General features: G+C 48.3%; 1 protein-coding gene across 2 annotated transcripts in view; it reads right to left on the bottom strand.

The window, feature by feature from the left end:
• Positions 1 to 303: 303 nt before the first annotated feature.
• The window catches only part of mtus2a (microtubule associated tumor suppressor candidate 2a), a 36,864-nt gene continuing 16,978 nt past the window's right edge, over positions 304 to 20,189 (bottom strand). The window contains exons 4-16 of one of the 2 annotated variants that reach the window (XM_076031606.1): positions 18,756 to 18,998; positions 9,631 to 9,783; positions 7,350 to 7,448; positions 5,004 to 5,182; positions 4,805 to 4,930; positions 3,758 to 3,824; positions 3,464 to 3,678; positions 3,255 to 3,360; positions 3,101 to 3,174; positions 2,916 to 3,014; positions 2,683 to 2,802; positions 2,251 to 2,351; positions 304 to 2,148 (exon numbers count right to left, since the gene is read on the bottom strand). In XM_076031606.1, the coding sequence (XP_075887721.1) occupies positions 1,701 to 2,148; positions 2,251 to 2,351; positions 2,683 to 2,802; positions 2,916 to 3,014; positions 3,101 to 3,174; positions 3,255 to 3,360; positions 3,464 to 3,678; positions 3,758 to 3,824; positions 4,805 to 4,930; positions 5,004 to 5,182; positions 7,350 to 7,448; positions 9,631 to 9,783; positions 18,756 to 18,998 (2,030 nt within the window). In that variant the 3' untranslated portion in view covers positions 304 to 1,700. The remainder of the gene's footprint in view (positions 2,149 to 2,250; positions 2,352 to 2,682; positions 2,803 to 2,915; positions 3,015 to 3,100; positions 3,175 to 3,254; positions 3,361 to 3,463; positions 3,679 to 3,757; positions 3,825 to 4,804; positions 4,931 to 5,003; positions 5,183 to 7,349; positions 7,449 to 9,630; positions 9,784 to 18,755; positions 18,999 to 20,189) is intronic. The other variant, XM_076031607.1, reaches the window with a different exon arrangement.

Below are 20,189 nucleotides of genomic sequence, written 5' to 3'. Positions count from 1 at the left end.
TTGCAAACCTATGCAGCGTACGCACCCACGTCTACACTTCTTCCCCTGGCGCACAACACATGTTGCCCTCACGTTCCACAGCCGACCAATCGAGCGTCCTCATTCATGTACCTTGAGCTTTGATAACATACAGAGATAATAGCAGGAAGTTTCACATTAAACTGGAAGACTTTCACAGCACATGCTTGCTTGCGTAGCAGAACACATGTATCAGAGAAATTAGAAAGGAATAAACACTTACTAAGAAATACACAACATTCAAAAACAGACCACCACCCCCCCCCCCCCCCCATCCCACCCCCAAGTGTCAGGTTCAGGTTTAAAGGTCCCACGATGCACCCAATTTCACCCAATTGTTTTTCAGTCTCTAGTGGATCAGGGTCACGGATTAATTTTGCGGAAAAAAGAAAATCTCTGGAGCTCCAAACAAACACAAACAGAGTGTTTACAGCCCTCTGGATTTACAGCCCTCTGTTTACAGCCTCCTGCAAAAAGGCTCTGTCTTAACTTCCTGCGCACGATGAGGCCTCTGTTGATTCTTCCACGTTTGTAAGGAGACCGGAGCAAGGTGACCATGAGGTGGCTTCAGAGGACAACCGCCTTGCTGGGGAGGCCTTGTCCACACTGACATGGTTAGGGCACCCTTTGTGACATCACAAGGGGCTGGCTTCCAGAACTGCACGTTTTATCGCGCAATATCTCACAAGGTGGAGCAAGAAAGAGAATGGAATGGAAATTTTGTTAGTTCTGAGTCCACTGACCAGAACACTTATTGGGCGTAACACGTGACCTTTAAACTCCCTGCTAACGTGTGTCTGATGTGTTTGTCGTGCTGCTCCTGCAGTTGAGCTACATCACACACGACGAACTGCACATTCCCGCTGAGGTAAAGACAAAAGTGGCGGACGTTGTAAATTGTTTTCTTTTTTTGCAAGTTCACCTGAGGGATCTTAAAAGCAAAGAAGAGCTCATGTTGCTGTAGGAAGACCTGGCAAAGTTTAGGAGTCCTCTGCGTTTTGCAGGTAAACCGGGTTGGGAAAATCTGTTGCTGCGCTGCACTTGGAGTAAAATGTAAACTACACTGGCAGGCGGTGGGAAAAGATGGCTGCGCCAAATTAGGATTTGCAAAACCTAATTTTTTAAAAAGAAAGCAATTCTTTACCCCCGCAAAAGTCCAGATGGAATGGAACGCTGCTAGTTTCACTGCTGGTGAGTGACCGGCCCGGGGACGAGTGTAAGGCGCTTTGTTTTGGGACTCGCTTGGATAAAAAAAAAAGCTCAACAAAAACATGAAAACATCACTAATGGTAATAAAAATCTGTTTGTTGAAAGCGGATCCAGTCCACGTCTCAGTGGTTAAACTGGCTGCGAGATGCTAATTCAAGATTACAAAAGGAAGAATAAAGCTTGCTTTGTCTGAGACATGGCGAGAGTGTGCTGCCCCATGTGTAATTATCACGCCGCCGCTGGGACTCGGGACGACCCATGCAGGAAGATTTCACCACACTGTCAACCCTTATCTGGGCCACTATCTTACAGAATTTACAGTCACGTTCAGTTCACAAAGTGAAACACCGCCTCCCACCGTTTACCTGCGTTCTCAGACGGATGCCACGCCCGGCAATATTCACTTCAACTGCGTTCACGATGGAAATAAATCAATAAAAGAATAAATAAAAAGGAGTTGGAAAGACGGCGGCTTATCTCTGCAAAGAGCTGAGGCAAGCCGCCGGGTTGCAGCGATTGGCCGACGCTCTGTGTGTGGGCGTGGCCGGGCCGGGGGAGTAATTCAGGTTGCCGGCGCCCCGGTGGGTGGGCGTGCCCGGGCCGGACGAGAGATTCTGATTGGCTCCGGCCCTGTGGGACGGCGAGCCGTACTGAGGCGTCTGGCCGCAGCCCTGGCAGTGAGTGGGCGAGTCGCAGCGGGCCGCGGGCGAGTTGGAGGGGGAGGAGGAGGGGAGGAAGAAGGGCGAGGAGGGCACGGGGGAGGTGGAGAAGGAGCGGTGCAGCGGCGAGGAGGCCGGCGACATGAGGGGGCTGGTCTGGAGGCGCCACAGCAGCTCCTCGTTGTTCATGCTCAGCCTCTTCTTCTCCGTGCTCTCCTTCTCCACCGACTCGTGCAGGTTGGCGTTCTCCTCCGACAGCTGCCTGCAGGGGGCGGAAAAAGCACAAAAAGTCATGAAAAGAAAGGTGGCTCGGGTTGCGCAGCGATTTTCCCGGACAGAAACAGAAACTGTGCCGGAGACGTACCTAGAGATGGTGAGGTTCATCTGGATCCGAGCCAGTAGATCTTCATTCTGCTGCTGCAGAACTTGCACCCTCTCCTCAAGGAACACATTCTTTTGGGCCTGCTCAAAAAGTGGAAGAGAGAAAGCGCGATATTTCATTCGCTTCTCGCGGCGAGAGGTCAGACGAGAGAGGTCGCACACCTCTGCACTACGCGCCTACCTGCTATTTTGAGCGTTTGGAAGGAGTTCCAATTGGGGAGAACGGCAGCGCAATGTTTGCACGCTCATAAACAATTGGGACAACACTTGAATCGAACCGTAAACACATTAACAGAAACATGCAACCTGGGACACATCCTGCAGGTGTGTGTGTGTGTGTGTGTGTGTGTGTGTGTGTGTGTGTGTGTGTGTTGTTCTCTGGTTTTGTGGTTTGCGCGAGCTTGTTTGAGCCTACCACTTTCTCCAGATCTGTGATTTTCTTCTCCTGCTGGTGTATCTGCTGGTTCTTCATCTCCACGACCTCCTTCAGGCTCTTCAGGTCCTGCTCAATGTGCTGGTACGGAGCCAGGGCCTCCTGTTAGGGAGGGCAGGAAACCAAAACAGGTAAGAAAGATGGAGACAGATGACGATGCAGTTTGAAAAGACCTCGGTCATCCTCCAGCGTCAGTTGGATGGATTTGAACTTACGACTATCTGTTCATCCGTACTTCTCCTCAAAGCCTCCTCGAACCTTTTGGCTTTATCCTTCAGACTCTTGTTCTGAAACGTCAGCGTGTCCACTTGATCCTGACGAAAAGACGCACAAACACATGAATATAAAAAAAACAGTCAAAGATATTTGATCCCTGGTATCCTCCATTGTTGGCTCGTACCTGCAGACAAAGCCGCAGCTTCTCAAAATCCTCCTCCAGAAGCGCTTTCTGCTGCTCGTGCGCCTTTCGCAGATCTGGACAAAGATTTTGGGACACGTTGGAGCAAGTTTCCAGCTGTGATGATTTCTCACTCACGTGTCGCCTGAAATGGTACCTCTCATGGTGCGGGCGTGCTCCTCATGCAGCGTCGCCATGGTGATGTTGTGCATGTCTCTGAGCTCCTGAGTGGCTGCCTGGTGGTTGACTGTCAGCTCCTCCACCTGACACACACACACACACACACACACGCACAGATATCGTCAGAGCGCTCGGAGACCTCGGGCTCCAGCGTGAAGCAGCAACGTCTTGCCACGAGTCTCTCACCTGCTCCTGCTGCTGCGCCCGCAGCTCCTCCATCTCGGCGCGGTGCTCCGCCTTCAGGTGCTCGGCCTCGGCCTGGTGACACTTGCGGATGCTCTCCTCCACGGCCGCCAGCTCGGCCTCCTGTTGCAGCTGCAGCTCCTGCAGCTCCCGCTCGAAGGCCACCTCCAGCGCCGCCTTCTCCCGGTGGAGTCGCTCCCACCGCGCCGCGTTGCTCGCTGTGCCAGGGAGCCAAAAGCATTATGGAAAACTTTGATGTGCTGCTCCAAGATTTAGCTCTGGCGACAAACTTCTCACCCATCTCCTCTTTGATGTTTCTCATCTCGGCCGACAGCTTCTCTTGATTTTCTTCTGCTGCCGCATTCTGAAAATTGTAAAAATAAAATAAAATTGAATGATTGGTTCTTCCACAGCCAAGCCGGTGGAACTTGTGATCAGTAAAGCTAGCACAGATTTAAACACAAACAGCGATATGCATTCAGATAAAACACATTCAGACAAACATAAGCACAAGACAACGCTTAACCCTCCTCAGTGTTCAGAGTATAAATAATATATACACTACAATTCAAAAGTTTGGACATAAACTTTTTCTTCTTTAACTGTTTCTTAACTCATTCTTTCTACACTGTATATACAGACTGAAGACATCAGATATATGACCAAGATATGTGGATTAATGTGGCAAAAGAAGAAAATGTTTACTACCTAAATATGTTATGTTATATACATATACAGGAAATATTTCCTCAGCAAGAGCAACTCGAGTTCATTTTACGTTTATAAACGTGGTGCATTCACACACACACACGCCCCCTATTGGTCGACATGCACAGAAGGCTGTCGCTGTAGCCACTGTCGGTTCCCACCAGGGGGAGCTCTAAACCGCACATTGAATCCTCACTTGAACCCTGTTGTCACAATGGACATGTGACTGCAGTACTCAGACAGCGGCCGTAAAAGAGGGAGACGCTCTGACGGCAATAAAGCGGCGGCTGCCTCGCGGCTTCAATCAAACGATGCTGGAGCTGCAGGAGGAGCCGCCTGGTGACCCACTGAACTCCTGGAGAACCTCCCCTCCAACCCTCCACCCCCCCATCCCCTCCAGAGATGCATCGCTCATCATGCTGCTCACTGGCCGTCCTGAGGAGCTCATCTCGTGATGTTAAATACTGTATGTCCTCGAGTTCACGCGTTTCGAGGCTTTGAGAATATTTAGATCATCTCATCTCCGTTGGAGGAGGTGATGTTGGGGGAGTAAGCATAAAAAGCGATGGGAGCAGCATCTTGCATAGGAAACCATTAGCTCTGTTCATCCTGAGTGTCGCTGCTCCAGGACGATACCTTGAGGCAGTAGTGGCGAGTGGTGACGATGAAGGCTTCCAGACCCAAGGTCGTCCTCCTCAGCTCCTCCCTGAGCGCGCTCAGCTGCCTCTCCTGCAGCTCGCAGCGGCCCTGCAGCCTCTGAACCTGGGGAGGGGGGGTGGAGGGAATCAGTGACGGCAAAATAGAGCGGCGGGAGGCCCAGGAGCGGACGGCTCACCTCCTCCCTCTGCGCCTCTTTCTCCCGCTCCTCTGCCTGCCTCTCCCTCTCTTTCTGCTGAGCCTCCTCCTTCTCCTTCTGCAGGCTCTCCTGCTGCAGCCTCAGGGGGGCCACGCGGCGAGGAGACCCTGGGGGAGCTGAGCCTCGCACCGCCACCGCCGGCCGCTGCACCGACTGAACTGTAAACACGGGCAAAAAAAAAAGAAAAATTAAAATCCAGCAGGAAATGAGTGCGTTTGCGTGGACGTTATTAGGACACTGTCAAACATAGACAATCTATTGTCTATGTTTGTCTATGTCACAGCCCATTAATACAATGTGCGCTAATTCCTGGAATCTGACCAGGAGACATCTACATAATAATGTAATTGATGAGTCTTAAATCAGAGGAGATTTGACCCCACCTGATGCTAATGGCTGCGTTCACATGATAAATGGCAGTAAGTTAATTGAATCTTTTCTATAGAGGAAGGCCTGGGGTAATTCCCAGCCTGCTCGCCGTCTAACCCTGTGATGAATGTGACCAGAGCTGAGAAATGATTGAGCGTATGGCCACTGTCCTGTTTGCTTAAGCGAGATTATTTGTGCGAATGATTAAACTGGCATGTGATTCCAGTAAATACACGAACCAGCAGGTCAGATTGACCTTGTCATGGAAGGTAAACACACAGCAACACATTATTACCCACATTGACTGAAATCAATTAAAGGGACAGGTCACCCGAGGCTGACCTTTTATCCTGTTTGACTATTCCCCCTGAACCAACAGACACTAGGGGGAGACCAAGCGTCCAGCAGACGCCGCACTACAATGTCATCCTCAGCATCACTGTTAATGCTGTCAATCAGAACCAGAGCACCCACTGCTGGTGCTGCCGCTCCACTGCACACAGCAGAATTAATTCTGATGCACTGCATATAAATGTGCTTGTTGTTGGGTCCTTTTATTTGTGTAAACACATGCTGGTGTTATAATCACATTTGGTTTAGAAAATCTCAGAGTACATAGAACCTTAATGTTAGGTTAAGCTAGTTCTTCTTCTCGCTACTTTTCAAACGTAAAAAAAAACATGTCTAGGTTTTCCTTTTTTTCTCTTGCATTTGCTATTCATATTTAATCAGTTTTTTGTGTACTGAACTAAACTTAAAATCCCAACAAACAATCTTTTTAAAAGGTGAGCGACCCATTTGTGCCACCTTTTGCGTCCACACAACCGCTATTGCGTGCATGGGCCTACTGGAGCACTAGATGTGGTTTCCATGGCAACATGAGGCTGGGTTTTGGTGAGCGGGGGGTGGGAGCGAGCACAGGGTCCCAGCCAGGTAATGAGTGAAAGATAAGGATGGGGGTGGGGGTGATGGAGAGGTTTGGGGGGCGTGCTTTGAGCCAGAGGAGAAGGTGAGGAGAGAGAAAGAGAAAGAATTCTGAAAAGGGGGGGGGGAACTGAAAATGACGAGAACCCTACCCCCCCCCCCTCCCGAGCTCTCCTCCCCCACATTGAGCTATGAGATGACCTGCAGTGGGGGATTTCTCTGTGGCGGCTAAATGAAATGAAAAGAGAGAGTCGAGGTCTAACAATCCTGGCACTGCTTCTGAAATAAATGTAAATGTCGCTTTCTGTGTTATATCTCAATCTGTGTCTTTGCCTCGGAGGCACTTTAGGGGTTCCTGCTTTTTGGGAGCAAAAAAAAGGAAAAAAAAGAAAGAAATATCAAATGCTAATTATGAATTTTTGCTGGTATGCATTCCTGTACACACACACACACACACACACACACACACACACACACACACACACACACGCGCGTTTCTGTTCCTGTAAGCGCTACCTGAGAGGTGAGGGAGAGTTGAGTGAATACAAAATGAGTCTATCAGACTGCGTGTGTGTGTGTGCGTGTGTGTGTGTGTGTGTGTGTGTGTGAAGGCAGCATGCAGATGAAGAGTCGAGGGTGTTCGGGGAGGAATAATGATGAGAGCAGTGAGACAGTAACGTTGCTGCTGCTGCTGGAAGTGGGTGATGGGTGGCGGCGGGCGGGTGCAGGCAAGGTGAACCTCCCGTCCCTTCTGGCGCTCTGTCATGTTTCTGAACACAGCTTCCAGCTACTGTTGATATTTTGAGGAGGACTAAACAAGGGAGGAGGAAGAGTAGGATTTGCTGCTTTTTTGAGTTTCAGGTTTGAGCTGAAAACTATGTCAGCGTGTAATGTCCCAAAGGCTGAAATAAGACTTTGCATCAGTCGCGCCCCCCTGTGATGAGTCAAGATGATTCACCACTCTGCACCATCGCTCACCTGCTTCAACTTGTGGACTTTTTCCTTGCCAGCAGGCCGGGAGGAGGGACTCACCTGGAGACTGAGGTTTGGGAGGAACCACCGCCAGCCTCTTGGGGGAAGACGGGAGAGAACGCGCAACCTCGGAGCTTCGCTGGAACTCCTTCCTGCCAGCTGTCAATCAACAGAGAACCCATCGGTCACTGCCAGTTGAATCCAATGAAGCCGTCTGTCAGACGTCATTCATCATTTCCCCTCTTTTCCAATTTCCTGGCTGACTTTCCCCTCCTCCGCTATCTCAGCCTTGCTGTTGCTGGTCCGCTTTCATCTCCAGCTATTCTTACCCCTCGCTGTGCACCATAACTACATCCCACAGGACCCTCGGGTCTAGGAGAAGCACAGTGCTCTACCGCCATGTGACACCCAGCGCCCCGGCAGCCAGGAGAGGCAGCCATCGCTTGTCGCCGTGCTGGCGAGAAAAGTGTGCGCGTCATAGCGAAGGCAAAGTCCCTTCGATTCGGCGACGACAAAAACGGGGAGACGTGTCACCCGGGAAGGCGGTTAGCAGGGAGTCGACTGGGAGGCGGAGATGAGAGAAGGAGGGAGGCCTCGAAAGGAAACTAATTAGACCTGTAATGGGAGAGAAGCCTCTGATCCCGAACAAATCCCCGCCAAAAAACCCTGGAGAGACACTTCAAGCCTGCACCAACAGTGTGTGTGTCTGTTTTTGTGTGTCTCGTACATGCCGAGGAAACACGTACATGGAGCTTGCTACTTTCTCTGGCGGTTTGATTTGAATTTAAAAAGATCTTCTTGGGTAAAGCAGGTCAAAACGACGGGAAGGAAGTTGTGTGGTGTTCCAACTCTACTATTACCGCGAGCCTGTCACTGGACCCAGCTGTCATTGGGATTCTTCTTATTATTCTGAAAATTATTGGGAAAGCTCCTATAAAAAAATAACAATAACATATCCTGAATTTGAATGAGTATGCTGCTGTTTGTTCAAAAGTAAGTAGTTTCTTTTGTCTGTTTATTATTATTATTGTTATTATTATTATTATTATTATTATTATTATTATTATTATTATTATTATTATTATTATTATTATTATTATTATTAGTAGTAGTAGTAGTAGTAGTAGTAGTATTGCTCTAATTTATTTTAAATAATTTGATATTTAAACGAGAGCCACAAAATAACCTATTAATGTTATATTTTATTTGTTATGTTTTAATGAATGAATGTATTTTATCATCAATGTTCTCGTAAAATTGATGATAAAATACATTCATTCATTAACTTTTCATACCCGCTTATTCCCGAGCTCAGGGTCACGGGGGTCTGCTGGAGCCTCTCCCAGCTGTCTTAGGGTGAAGGCAGGACAAAGTGGCCAGTTCATCGCAGGGCCACATAGAGACACAAACAACCATTCACACTCACATGCACACCTACGGACAATTTAGAGTGTTCAATTGACCTCACATGCATGTTTTTGGAGTGTGGGAGGAAGCCGGAGAACCCGGAGAGAACCCACGCAGACACAGGGAGAACATGCAAACTCCACACAGAAAGGTCCCAGGCCCGGAATTGAACCTACGACCTTCTTGCTCTGAGGCGGCAGCGCTAACCACTGCGCCACTGTGAAAAATTATAAATCTAAATGTATCTATCTGTCTATCTATGTTGAGTGTGAAGCTTTTAAAGGTCCCACCAGGACACAGCTGCCGTTCGGGCCTCTTTGTGTGTGACTCTGTGCTTCACAGGTGGCTACAAAGAAAAGGTAATAAATCACCGAGATGAGAAGGTGAACCCGGGCCTGTCTTTGTTGGCTTGACGGCAGAGGCTCCCTGGGTGTTTCCTAAATAATTCACTGTATGTTTTTAAAAAGCAGCTCAGTCACTGCTCTGTCTGCACACTCAGGTCAGAGTGGGGGGGGGGGAACACTGGTGGAGTCGCCGAGGTTTCACTGTTGCTTTTTTCCTACGTCGTGCCTCCAGGTAAGATGTGTTTATTTTCTGAGCCGCTCGGTTGGAAGCTCAGCAGTGGTGATGGTGCTGGTTGCTCCACTCTCATTCCCAGATTTAAAAAGAAGAGAATTGCAGAGCAGTTAGGCGGGAAATGCCTTTTAACTCCACATGATGCAGCAAGCTGGTTCTACTTATGTGACAGCAGCATCGAACTATGGAAGATGATCTGTTGCATCTCTTATGCGCGAGGCGGTGGCTGCACACACGCCCCCCAGAACTGTTGTCCTCGTAGATCCATGCAATCGTTTACATTTTACACAGATTTAGATTAGTGAGCATTGCTGGGAAGACAAGAGTGATGTGATTAAAAAGTCGTCCCTCCACTGACCTCCCGGGGAGTTCCTTGGCTGGGCGGGCAGGAAGCGGCGCGGCAGGGCCGGAGTGGAGGGCGGCTGGAGGCTGTAGCCTCGCTGATGATGATCAGCTGGCGGAGCACCGGTGGCCACTCGGTGGAGGGGAGGCTCCTCGCTCACGCTGAGACCTGCGACAACAGAGCGTGACACACAAAGTTCACTTTATGAATTTTTTTTTTTCATTTTTAGAAGGAAATACACCAGCCTAAAACCCAAAAAGAAAGAAAATTCACCATTTGTTTTGTTCACTTTCCTGATTCCCTAAAACACACTGAAGTGTTTTAGGGAATCACAGTTTGACCGTCCTCCCATCACAGATGAGAACAGAACCGTCTGAGAGAAGCTTTGCAACCTCTGGCTCCACCTGCCGCTGCACACAATTGCCCACTTTCACCGAGGGCCCACGTCGCGCACAATCACACCAGCGCTGCACTCTGTCGCGCGACGGCTGGATCGTTAACGGCAGGAGCGCCGCAGTCCCGCCCGCCGCACAAATCCTCCCTCATCACGTCGCCCCGGATCGATAATGACACCGCGGAGCGGCAGCACTCCTCCGCGCTATTCCCCGCGTCAGGTGGGAAAATAAACAACCTAAACGGGAGCTGATGATGAAGCGGCGCTCACATTTTCCAGAGCAGCCTCCGCCGAGAACGCCTCACGTCGGAGGGAATGAGGGAGGGGGATCAGGTGGGGAAGAAAAGCTGAGAAAATTGAGATATCAAGAGATTTGTTTCTCGTCCCCGAGGCGGCGAGGATTAGACCGCAGGGAGCCAAACAGGAGCAGCTTTGACACGGTGCACACACTGTTTTATTTTGGTGACAAAACTCTCACACCTCCCACACACGACACGCACGCACACACACATTGTGTTATGCCACGGTATCATGGTTATTCGCCCGCAAGGTCGGATGTGTTGTGTGAGATGCTGCCGGGGGTGTTTATTTACTGTTGCCCTTCTATAGTCCTCAACCAGTCTGCCCATTCTGACCTCTGACCTCTGACATCAACAAGGTGTTTTCCTGACACGTAGCTCATTTCTCCTGTTGGGATCACGCATGTCTTGAAAATCTCAGTGGATCAGACCAGCAGCCAAAGCACTTTGATCCCCTTTCCTACCACATTCTGAGGCTCGCTTTGAACTTCGGCAAGTCGCCTTCACCACGTCTCCATTCCTGAGCTGCTGCCGCGAGATAAGTTGATTTGCAATAAAGCAATTGGCCAGTGTGATGTGTGTTTTTTTTTAAATTAATTTTGGAATTGTGTTTTAACTTAATTATTAATAAGCCATTGGAACGACCAAGATGTGGAGAAGATAAAAAATCCTGCAATGAACGATCGCTGTGCTCTGCACGCCAGCGATTCAGGTTCCCCTCCCTGCATTTCAGGGCTCCTCCTTGATCTCTGGATCTGATTAGCACAGCTGCTAACAGTATTTCCTGCCCATTAACCAGTCGAGGACACGAGCCGCACAGGTTTTGATCTAATGCACGCTGTGGATCAATTAGCTGTCAACGACAACTTTCAGTGCTATCATATTTAGAGATAAAAGATTGTACTTTTGTGGTTAAATGGGTTGATGTCAGTGCATAATGCTTTATATTCCCAGCATCAGTTGGACAATGGTTGAGACATCTTTGTTTTTATTTTTTCATGCCTCACAAATAGTGTTTTTTTTGCATGAAAGGAAAAATGTTTGGCATTGGTCTTTGAACACTTAGCAGGTTGGCACAGATCAACCGGTCGGTAGGTATGAGTGGACTTGTGCTCATTACTCAAAAGGTTAATAATGTACGGTGCACATTCCTGGGGGGGCCGAGAACGGGACGTCTGCTACGGCGGCTCAGACGACACTGGAGCGAGGAAAACGATGCAATTGATGGAGATGGGACTGAAATTTCAGCGGGAAAGGGAGGAAGCAGAGGGACGGATTTCATTAGCGCCATGAGGAGGCAGGCATGCATCGCCGACTGGCAAATTGCCAGGCGATGATGGATATGTGAGAGCGAGGAGGAAGGGGAGACGGGCGGCAGATTCAGCCGGGAGCTTAGCGAAGGTTAATAATGGAGGGGAAACAGAAAGGATATTAAGGAGGGGACTGCAGGCACAGGGAAGCAGCTGAGAGCAAAACAAAAAAGACTTTGTTTTTCCTGCTGTGCTGGGAGGCCATTTTATTGGAGGCCGTCTGCACCTGAAGGTGAAAAAAAAGGAAAGATGCCACAGTCAGCACAGTGGAGAGGGCTTCCTTTGCTGTGCTGCCAGTCACTTGGACCACATTAATTTGACTGGTTAAAAAAAAAGAACCACTCTAACAGCTGAAATCAGCACAAATGTTTGCAGCGCCAAGAAACTCAGCAGCGGTCTTAAAAGATTTGATCAGTTTGTTGGTGCGCAGCTCCGCAGTCTTTACATGTGAGAGAAGCTGCTTTTATTCTTCCCCAACAAACCCCTGGATCTCACTGTGAACTGTAGTGTGTGGGGCATTCTGGGAACTTTTACTGAAGCAAACGGTTTGTTTCCGACGTCCAAACCAATAACATAAAAAAAAAAACAAAAAACTGTCCTTGTCAGACAATAAGCATTTTTCGACAATCCACATTTGTTAGGCTGCCAGGCCGCGTCAACTGGACCACAGACCAAGAGGTGGGAAAAGGGGAATGGGCTGTGCAATAACAGGGGGAGGAGTCACGTGGAACATGATGCTGACAATGAAGCTGTGCTATAAAAATATATGCAAAATATAAAAAAGTGCCATCTGACATCTCTCATCGAGAGTGTAGTTGAAAAACTCTGTGTTTTGGTTTCGGTTGCCAGTTTTGGGATAAAGTTTAAACTTCTATTTTTTTCCACAGGATTATGCTAATTTTGTTGCCAAAGCAACCTGGTGCACGCAGACAAGGTCTGAACCTGATGGGAAACACACCGGTGAAGCTCCGCCCTTTCCTCCTGCTGAGCTCTCATCATCTCTGCACAGGTGTTTTGCATCTCGGCTCGTCAAGGAGACGCACCTGGAGCTCCCCGTGGAATTAAAAATGTGCCTGAACAAAGTGCAAGGGGGCAAGATTCAAGTCGTGGCGACCTCAGTTTAAGTCTTTACGTTGTCTCCTTCATAACAAACAGGAGGGCAGCGGGTGCCTCAAATCTATAGTCTTAGACTGCAGGGTACATTAAGCGTCAGAAATGCTCCCCAGCGACAAAGGCTCTTCGGTGTGTGTGTGTGTGTGTGTGTGTGTGTGTGTGGGTGTGTGTGTGTGTGTGAAAGTCAAGGTCAACCCTGTGTACATAACGCGCAAAGTACCGACCCTGTACAGACACTGCCTAAAGGTCTAGTGTGTAAAATCTGCCTTAATGTATGATTTTTGTATTTGTGAAAGCTTAAAATGCAGCCAATAAATACATAAAGTGTATACTCACAGCACAATAAAAGTAATTTGGTTTTTACCTTAGAATGGTTCTTATATGTATATTAGAATATACATAGACAAGGGTTTTGCTCCCAGTTAACTGCCACCTTGCACACCCCATATTTCTAAGGAAGACAGGGATGGACAACCAGCCCGCCTGACAGCACATTTCATACTTATGGTGACTGTTCACGTCTTCATTATCAACCAATTGAGAAGAAGCTGGACTAGGTGTCCAGGTTTGTGCTTACAGGCACACAAACCCTGGTAGTCATTCACTGACAAAGCTTCGGAGAAGGAAGATACAGAATCCCTCAGGGGACTTAAGTGAACGAGCGTTGCAATCTAAAATGTAACCACTTGATGTCGCTGTTTCTTCTTAAAAATCTCCAAATATTACACACTTTTGTCGCACCATCAGACGAACTTACTTGGACAAATTCAGCCTGTGAACGCAGTGTTACATCTCCACCCTCTACCTCAGTGTCCCACCCTTCCCAGTCTTACTGTTTGCTCATCAGCCGCAATTAACATGACAGCTGATAAAATTCACGTTGACTTTATCGGTAAAGTGACAGGCCCATCGAGCCGTCCTCGTGCCTCGGCTCCGCTACGCTCCCGCCGTGTCAAATCTTCCCCCCCGCAGCATTCAGAGTGGCAGCCCTGTGTAATTGGCCCACGTAATTTGCCTCTCGTGGCGGCCTGTGTTTGCCGCGTGCGTGTGCAAGTCAGGTCCGTGAATATGTGCACGCTCGCTCGCTCGCTCTCGTGCGTGCGTGCGTGCACCATAGTAACCGCCATCTGTTCACAGCGAGCTAGCATGAGTCACGGCTCGGTGGCATCTGGGCTTTGGCTCTGCGCGCCTCTCCCTTCCTTCCTCTCGCAACTCTCGCCTCCTCTCGTCTCGCTGCTCCATCGCTTCATCGTCATCTTTGTCTCTTGTCAGATCTGTGATCCTCCTTCCTATGTTCCATTTCCCTGACAACCTAATGCGCATGAAGATGGGGGCGGGGGGCTGATAGCTGCTCTAATAACAGTCGGTTCGTCTTGGTGGCTGAGTTTCCATCGCAGCGTCACTCTAATTTAAAAGCGTGCGCTTGATCACATTCCCTCCCCTGTGCATGTCCGATACTTTCAGTTTATTACACGCACACCTGCTTCTCCCCTCCCCCACATGAAGGCATATCGTAGAAAACACCTGGGGGGGAATTCCTACAATCGAGCTGGAGTAAGGATTGGGTTAATGGCTAATCGTTGTCGTGCAAAGAAAGCTACAGGCAGTGTTTAACGCACATGCAGCCTTGCATACTAATAACCAAGCAGGTGATGAGAATCAATTAAGGTCACGCCAGCTCGCCGTGCGAGAGCTTCCGCCTTTGGAGTTCTGCACGTATCAAACAAAATCTTTTGCACTGCAGTGGGATCGGATGAGTGATCAAGATCCTTTTGCCGCCACCGATGCAGTTGAATTTTAAGGCCACTCCAGAAGAGTAACAAAAAACTTCGGGAAATGACTGTTAGCCCAGATGCTACTTGAGATTTTAGCGTGAAGGCTCCAGCTGCTGCTGCCTGGTTCGGCTGGGAGTAAAAAAAAAGAAAGAAATTCCACTTGAATGTGATTGACAGATGAATCAGCCACTCACCGGCCCAGATTTTTCTTCTCGTTCCCATTCCAAATGTTTCTTTTAACCCCAGATGAACACTTGAAATAAATCAAACTAATTTTGGGGATGCATTCCATTTTCCATGCAACATTAAAACTGGAATCTACAGGACTGCAAACAAAGAAAATTTGCTGGAGCTGATTTTCTCTCCCATGCGCGGCTCTGTGAAATCTATCTTGTGTTCAGTGGATTGTTTTAAGCAAATGCTGCATTATTTCTGGGTATTCTAGCTATTCTGTTTTTTTTCCTTTTTTTTCTTAACACCGCAAGCAAAACTACTCTCAGCTTCCCTGCTGGTTATTGTGCTGCTGGCAGCCGAGTTCTCTCTTTAGACAGTGGCTGCATGGATTACAAGGAATTAGCGATGAGAGCTCAATAACAAACCATGCAGATTCCTCTCTCTTTTCCTCCACTGCAGTTTTTACCTCTGCACGCAGGTACAGCATCACACATGGGCTCATCGATCAGCGTCGGCTGACGGGAGGGAGCTGGAACTCCAGGGGTTCCTCTCTCTAACCCACTTTGCAGGATTGCAGCCATCTTTCCGCTGCTATCGCTCTGCGCCGTAACGATTCTGCATCTCGCTGTGCCTCTAATGGAGTCGACTCTGCTCACTGATCAATTGGCAGAAGGAACGAGTGAGCCGGTGCCTTTCTTCTCTTTTCCTCTCTTGAGGTGTTGCTGCTACTGCTGCTAACCTGACGTCTTAGAGAGAAGGATGTGCGAGAGCTCATCTGTCAATCAATCTGCTGTTTGATAAGGAGCCGAGCGAGCTGAAGGAAAGATGAAGTTTCCCAGGTGGAGGTGGAGGTGGAGGAAAAAATAAAAAAACTGAAAGAGCCCGGCGCTGTGAACACAATCAGCCACATTCCCTTTGCTGCGTCGCAGGTTAAACAGTGACGGGGTGTTTGGAGATTGAGGACGTGAGGATCGCTGACAGCCGTTTAACTTCCTCGCTCCCCACCACTAGTTTCACAAATGGGTTTGCTCGCTCGTTCAGAAACATGCTGCACTTTCTGTCTCCGCCTTGTCTTATGTGAGATGATAGAACGCGGAAAGCATGTCTCTGAGTTGGATTGGCCAGCAGCTGAACTTTCAGGATTGAATAATACGTCAGCTTAAACCACAAGGCAAAAGTTCGTCTCGAGTAACAAAATTGCACGAATGCTGTGGTAAATGAGAAAAAGAGGAACTCGACACAAACACGGTCATTTGTCCACCATGAAACTTAGGGCAGTTTTCGATATCTGACAGCTTAAAGGTCCAGTTGGTAACATTTTTAAGGAAGCCTGGTACTTAAGGATGTCTGCCTGACACACGTTTTGTATTTAGGCCACTGTCAGACGTGCAGATGGCAGCTAACTAGGAGCAAGATTCTTCATTCTAAGGGTAGGAAAACCAAATTATATACACATTTATTAGTGTGTTTATGGGCAGCATGTTAAGGTTTAACCAAAATAAATTCATAAATCAAGCCAAATCTTACACACTGGACCTTTAAATCGAGTGTTATTTATTTTCCTCCCGCCCCAAAGTGCAGCAGGCGGATGACACACTGGGCCATGTGTGACAACAAGCCTTCACGGTGGCAGTGGGTGGGGACAGAGGTGAGGTCTGTGGAGCCCTCTCTCATCCGGAAGGTTCAAAAGGGAGCCAAGAGTTCAAATGGGACGCAGCTGAAAGGTCGTCGAGTCAGAAGCGCCATCTCCCCTCTGGGCCTGTCACACAAACTCACAGCAAAAATGTGCGCAGACAGGCACACCAACAGCACACACACACACACATCAAAGGCCCCCTAATCTTCTGCCACCTGTGTCGTGTTGTGTTGTGTCGTCCTTCTTTCTATTTTTCGGTCCTGGTGCTCCGAGCAGCAGCAGCAGCAGCAGCAGCAGCAACATTGTGCTCCAGGCGCTGCTTTTTGAACTTGAAGGATGAGGGTGTACCTGCGTGTTGCATGTGATTGGGTACACGCACACAGGAATGCACACAAAAATATATACGATATCTAAATGCATAAAGATACGAGCGTCTGCTCAAAAAGTCATTTAATCGTTGTTCCATGTTTGCATTCGCTCTGCGTGACGTGTGATATGGATGAAGCTTCTCTCACAGGGATCTCATTTCATTGATCCATGGTATTGATATGGGCTAGCTCATTTATTTCGAAAACACTGGTCGAGTCACTAACTGGGGCGCCGTCCAATATGTTGATTGCGGCTCTGACGGCAAAGCGACAACTGCGGGGTGGCACTCGGTGGCACGCAAGCACTCAACTGCCATGGCAACGGCAGCCCATCGCACTGGGAGCTCTCATCCACGCTCGTCACACTTGGACTTCAGCAATTTGCCGGCCGTCGGAGGGAAGTTGTGAATTTCCGATGTGAAGGGAAAATGCAAACGACACCTCTGTGTAATGAGGTTTAAAAATAGGCTCAGAGCGCATGCATCTAGGGTGCAAAAGCCTCTTGCAGAGGAAATCATCTACAAATCATGAAGCGATGGAGATCCACATTTACATTAAGGGGCATTTACACAAATTATCAAGTGAATTTGAAGCAAACTATTGAAAATTTGCTTGAAAAAGATAAAATAAAAACAATTTAAACCATCTAACAAGAATAAGTAATTACATAAGCCATTTTTAACTTCTAATTTGAGAGTAAAATTCTGCCCTGCCAATAAGCTGATGATGTTTTCTTCCTGGTTTGTCAGAACAGTTTCCTCCTCTGTAAAGGAAGCCGACTGGTTGCGGAATCCAAACAAACTGATTTGAAATGGAGGTTGCTGGAATCTTGTCAGGATGAACGACCCAGATCGCTGAGCTGCCATGCAAAGTGGGAACCTGAGCTAAAAATGACAGACAACTGGCAGCACGTGTGAATTACGGACCAACAGTTAACTTTTGCACCACAGTGCAAACTCCAGAGACCCCCCGCCCCCCGCCCCCCCCCGCCAAAACCAGAGAAGCTAAAGGGAAGCCTGCCGCCGCAAATCTAGTCCATTTTTTAACCAGCGAATGAAAAGATGTGATGGAAAAAAAGATCAGATACACAAAGGGGTGGTTGTGGGGTGGTAACAGGGGAATGGAGCGATGACATAACAGGGGGTCTGACGTGCGTGAGAGTGGAGGTGCTTACGTCGACTGTAACTGGGAGAGAAGAGGAACCAGCCTTCCTTATGTAGGTCACATTAAAAACCAATGCAGCTTCCGCAAACTCAGCCAAGGGAGCGAGCAGCAGCTGAAACCACAGCCAGCTCTCCGTGACTGTGGACATTTTTTTTTTTACAGTGTGCGCACCAGTGCTCTTATTACTCTTACTACTGGCTAAATGTGTGTGCTGTGCCATCATATAAAAAAAAGAATAGAAAATAAAATGGAAAGAAAGGAAAAAGTAAATAGGGCAAAGACGGTTAGAATAGAAAAAACTCCTTGAACAGTTTGTAACATGTAACATGGACATGAATAAACACATTAACATTGCTGTAATTGTTCACAAGTGCTGCTTCCACGGCAGTCCTTCCTTGTTGTTGGTGTCATCGCAACCGGCTTGGTACTGCGTCAACACGCTTGACTCTCAAATCATCGTTTAAGCACATTAAGCAATTAATACCAGCTTCACAATGCTGTGAGCTCTAATCCATGTCTGATAAGGACATTAGGCTTTAATGCCTGCTCCATCCTATTAACAATACGATAACCGCACCAGCAAGGTGCGCGGCCGGAAACAGACACAACCTCCTCGAGTCTCTGCAGGCAACACAACGTGCTGTTTGAAAATCTGCAGCTGTAAATTCTGTTCTTGACCTGGAGTTGTAAGTGGGGAGGAGCTCGGGAAGAGAAAGGAAACAGGAACATAATGAATGTGGGCGTGTGTGGGGGGTGTTTATGCATATTATTCATGAAAGGAGAAAGGGGGTGAGGGGGTGGGGGGTGGTGTTGGTAATTGGGAGCACGAACGCAGTACACAGGGATTAGAGAAGAAACACACAGTGAAGGAAAGTCACGGCTGATTTTTTGTGGCGGATGAACTCACGGTGAGCCGTCCTGCAGGGGTCGCTCTGCGTGCTCTCGGCGGAGTGGGCCGAGGTGACGGACGACACGCTGGAGCTCCGCACGAAGCCGAAGGCGGCGAGGCGGCCAGCGGCGGCGCCGCGGCTGGAGGAGTAGCCCGGTGTCCGCAGGCCTGACTGGCTGGATTTGGGGAGCAGAGACTTGGAGGCGGCGGTCTGCGGCTGGGCTGCTGCCGTGGCCACGGGGGCGGAAACAAAGACCTCATCTGGTAGAAAGGGCAGAACCATGAGCAACACGTTAGATTTTAAAAGCCTCAAAACACGAAAACGGTTGAAGAACTTTTAAATCCACCCATCGGCTCAACTCCCCAAACATGCTGCCAGATGTTAATGGGACCATAATGAACAAACTCAAACCTCAGTGCAATTAAAAGTGGAGGTGCAGCCTTGCTGTGTGTGTGTGTGTGTGTGTGTGTGTGTGTGTTTGATTGATGAACACAAACTCATTAACCAACACTTACATTGGCCAACAGAATCCGACTCGCTGCGGCCTCGATGTTGATTACCTCCCCCACAAATCACTTATTATCCTGTTGTTTGACTCAGCGCTCGGCGGGCAGCACAACACTTGTGTGTTATGACTGCACTGCCAGGCAGCAAGCAGAGACAATAAGTGCACAAGGCGACAACCCTCCCGTTGGCCGCCGGCCTCGGCGGCTGGATGGGCCGCCGGCCAAGAGTCTCTCTGGTGTCGACGCTGTTACGACGAGCCGTATAGCGTTCACGATTTAATCTTTTGCTAATCTTTTAAAATTATTTACAGCGCCGGGTATTATATAGGGGGTTAAAAGTGGGCCGGAATATCAGCTGATTTCAACATTCACGAGGTTGAACAACTAAGCCAGTGTCTGCAAGTGTATTTGCAATTAAAAAAAAAAAAAGAATATATACACTTTGTTGACATTTTCATTGAAAGTAACATAAATAATACTCATGTTTTGGTTTTAAATACCCTGTATAACCTTTTTTATTTTATTTAGCAGATTTTTCTGAATTGTTAATATTCTTGTTCTAATTCTTATTAATGTTAGTGATAAATTGTATCTACAGCAAAAATAAAACTGCCTCATATGAAACAATGTTCCATCAAACAAGATAAAAGAGAGAGACGGGACAAAAAGGTGATTATACTTCCACACTGTGGCAGCTTTTGTCAGAGTGCTGGGAGACATCTTCCCTCGTGCTAATCTATGACTTCCAACAGTAAAACACATCAAATGTGCAGGCATGAACACTGAGGCCTGCACACACACACACACACACACACACACACACACACACACACACACACACACACACACACACACACACACACACACACAAACGCACACACACACACTTGCTGAGGGGGAGGTAATAGGAAAATCCCCCGGCCCTGCAGAGAAGATCCATCTTGG

The sequence above is a fragment of the Nelusetta ayraudi genome, unplaced genomic scaffold, assembly GCF_046127955.1.
Source record: "Nelusetta ayraudi isolate G7.1 ecotype Tasmania unplaced genomic scaffold, CSIRO-AGI_Nayr_v1 ptg000033l, whole genome shotgun sequence".
NCBI classification, from domain to species: domain Eukaryota; kingdom Metazoa; phylum Chordata; class Actinopteri; order Tetraodontiformes; family Monacanthidae; genus Nelusetta; species Nelusetta ayraudi.
The sequence above is the reverse complement of the archived record's forward strand: the minus strand, read 5'-3'. Positions and strand labels throughout refer to the sequence as shown.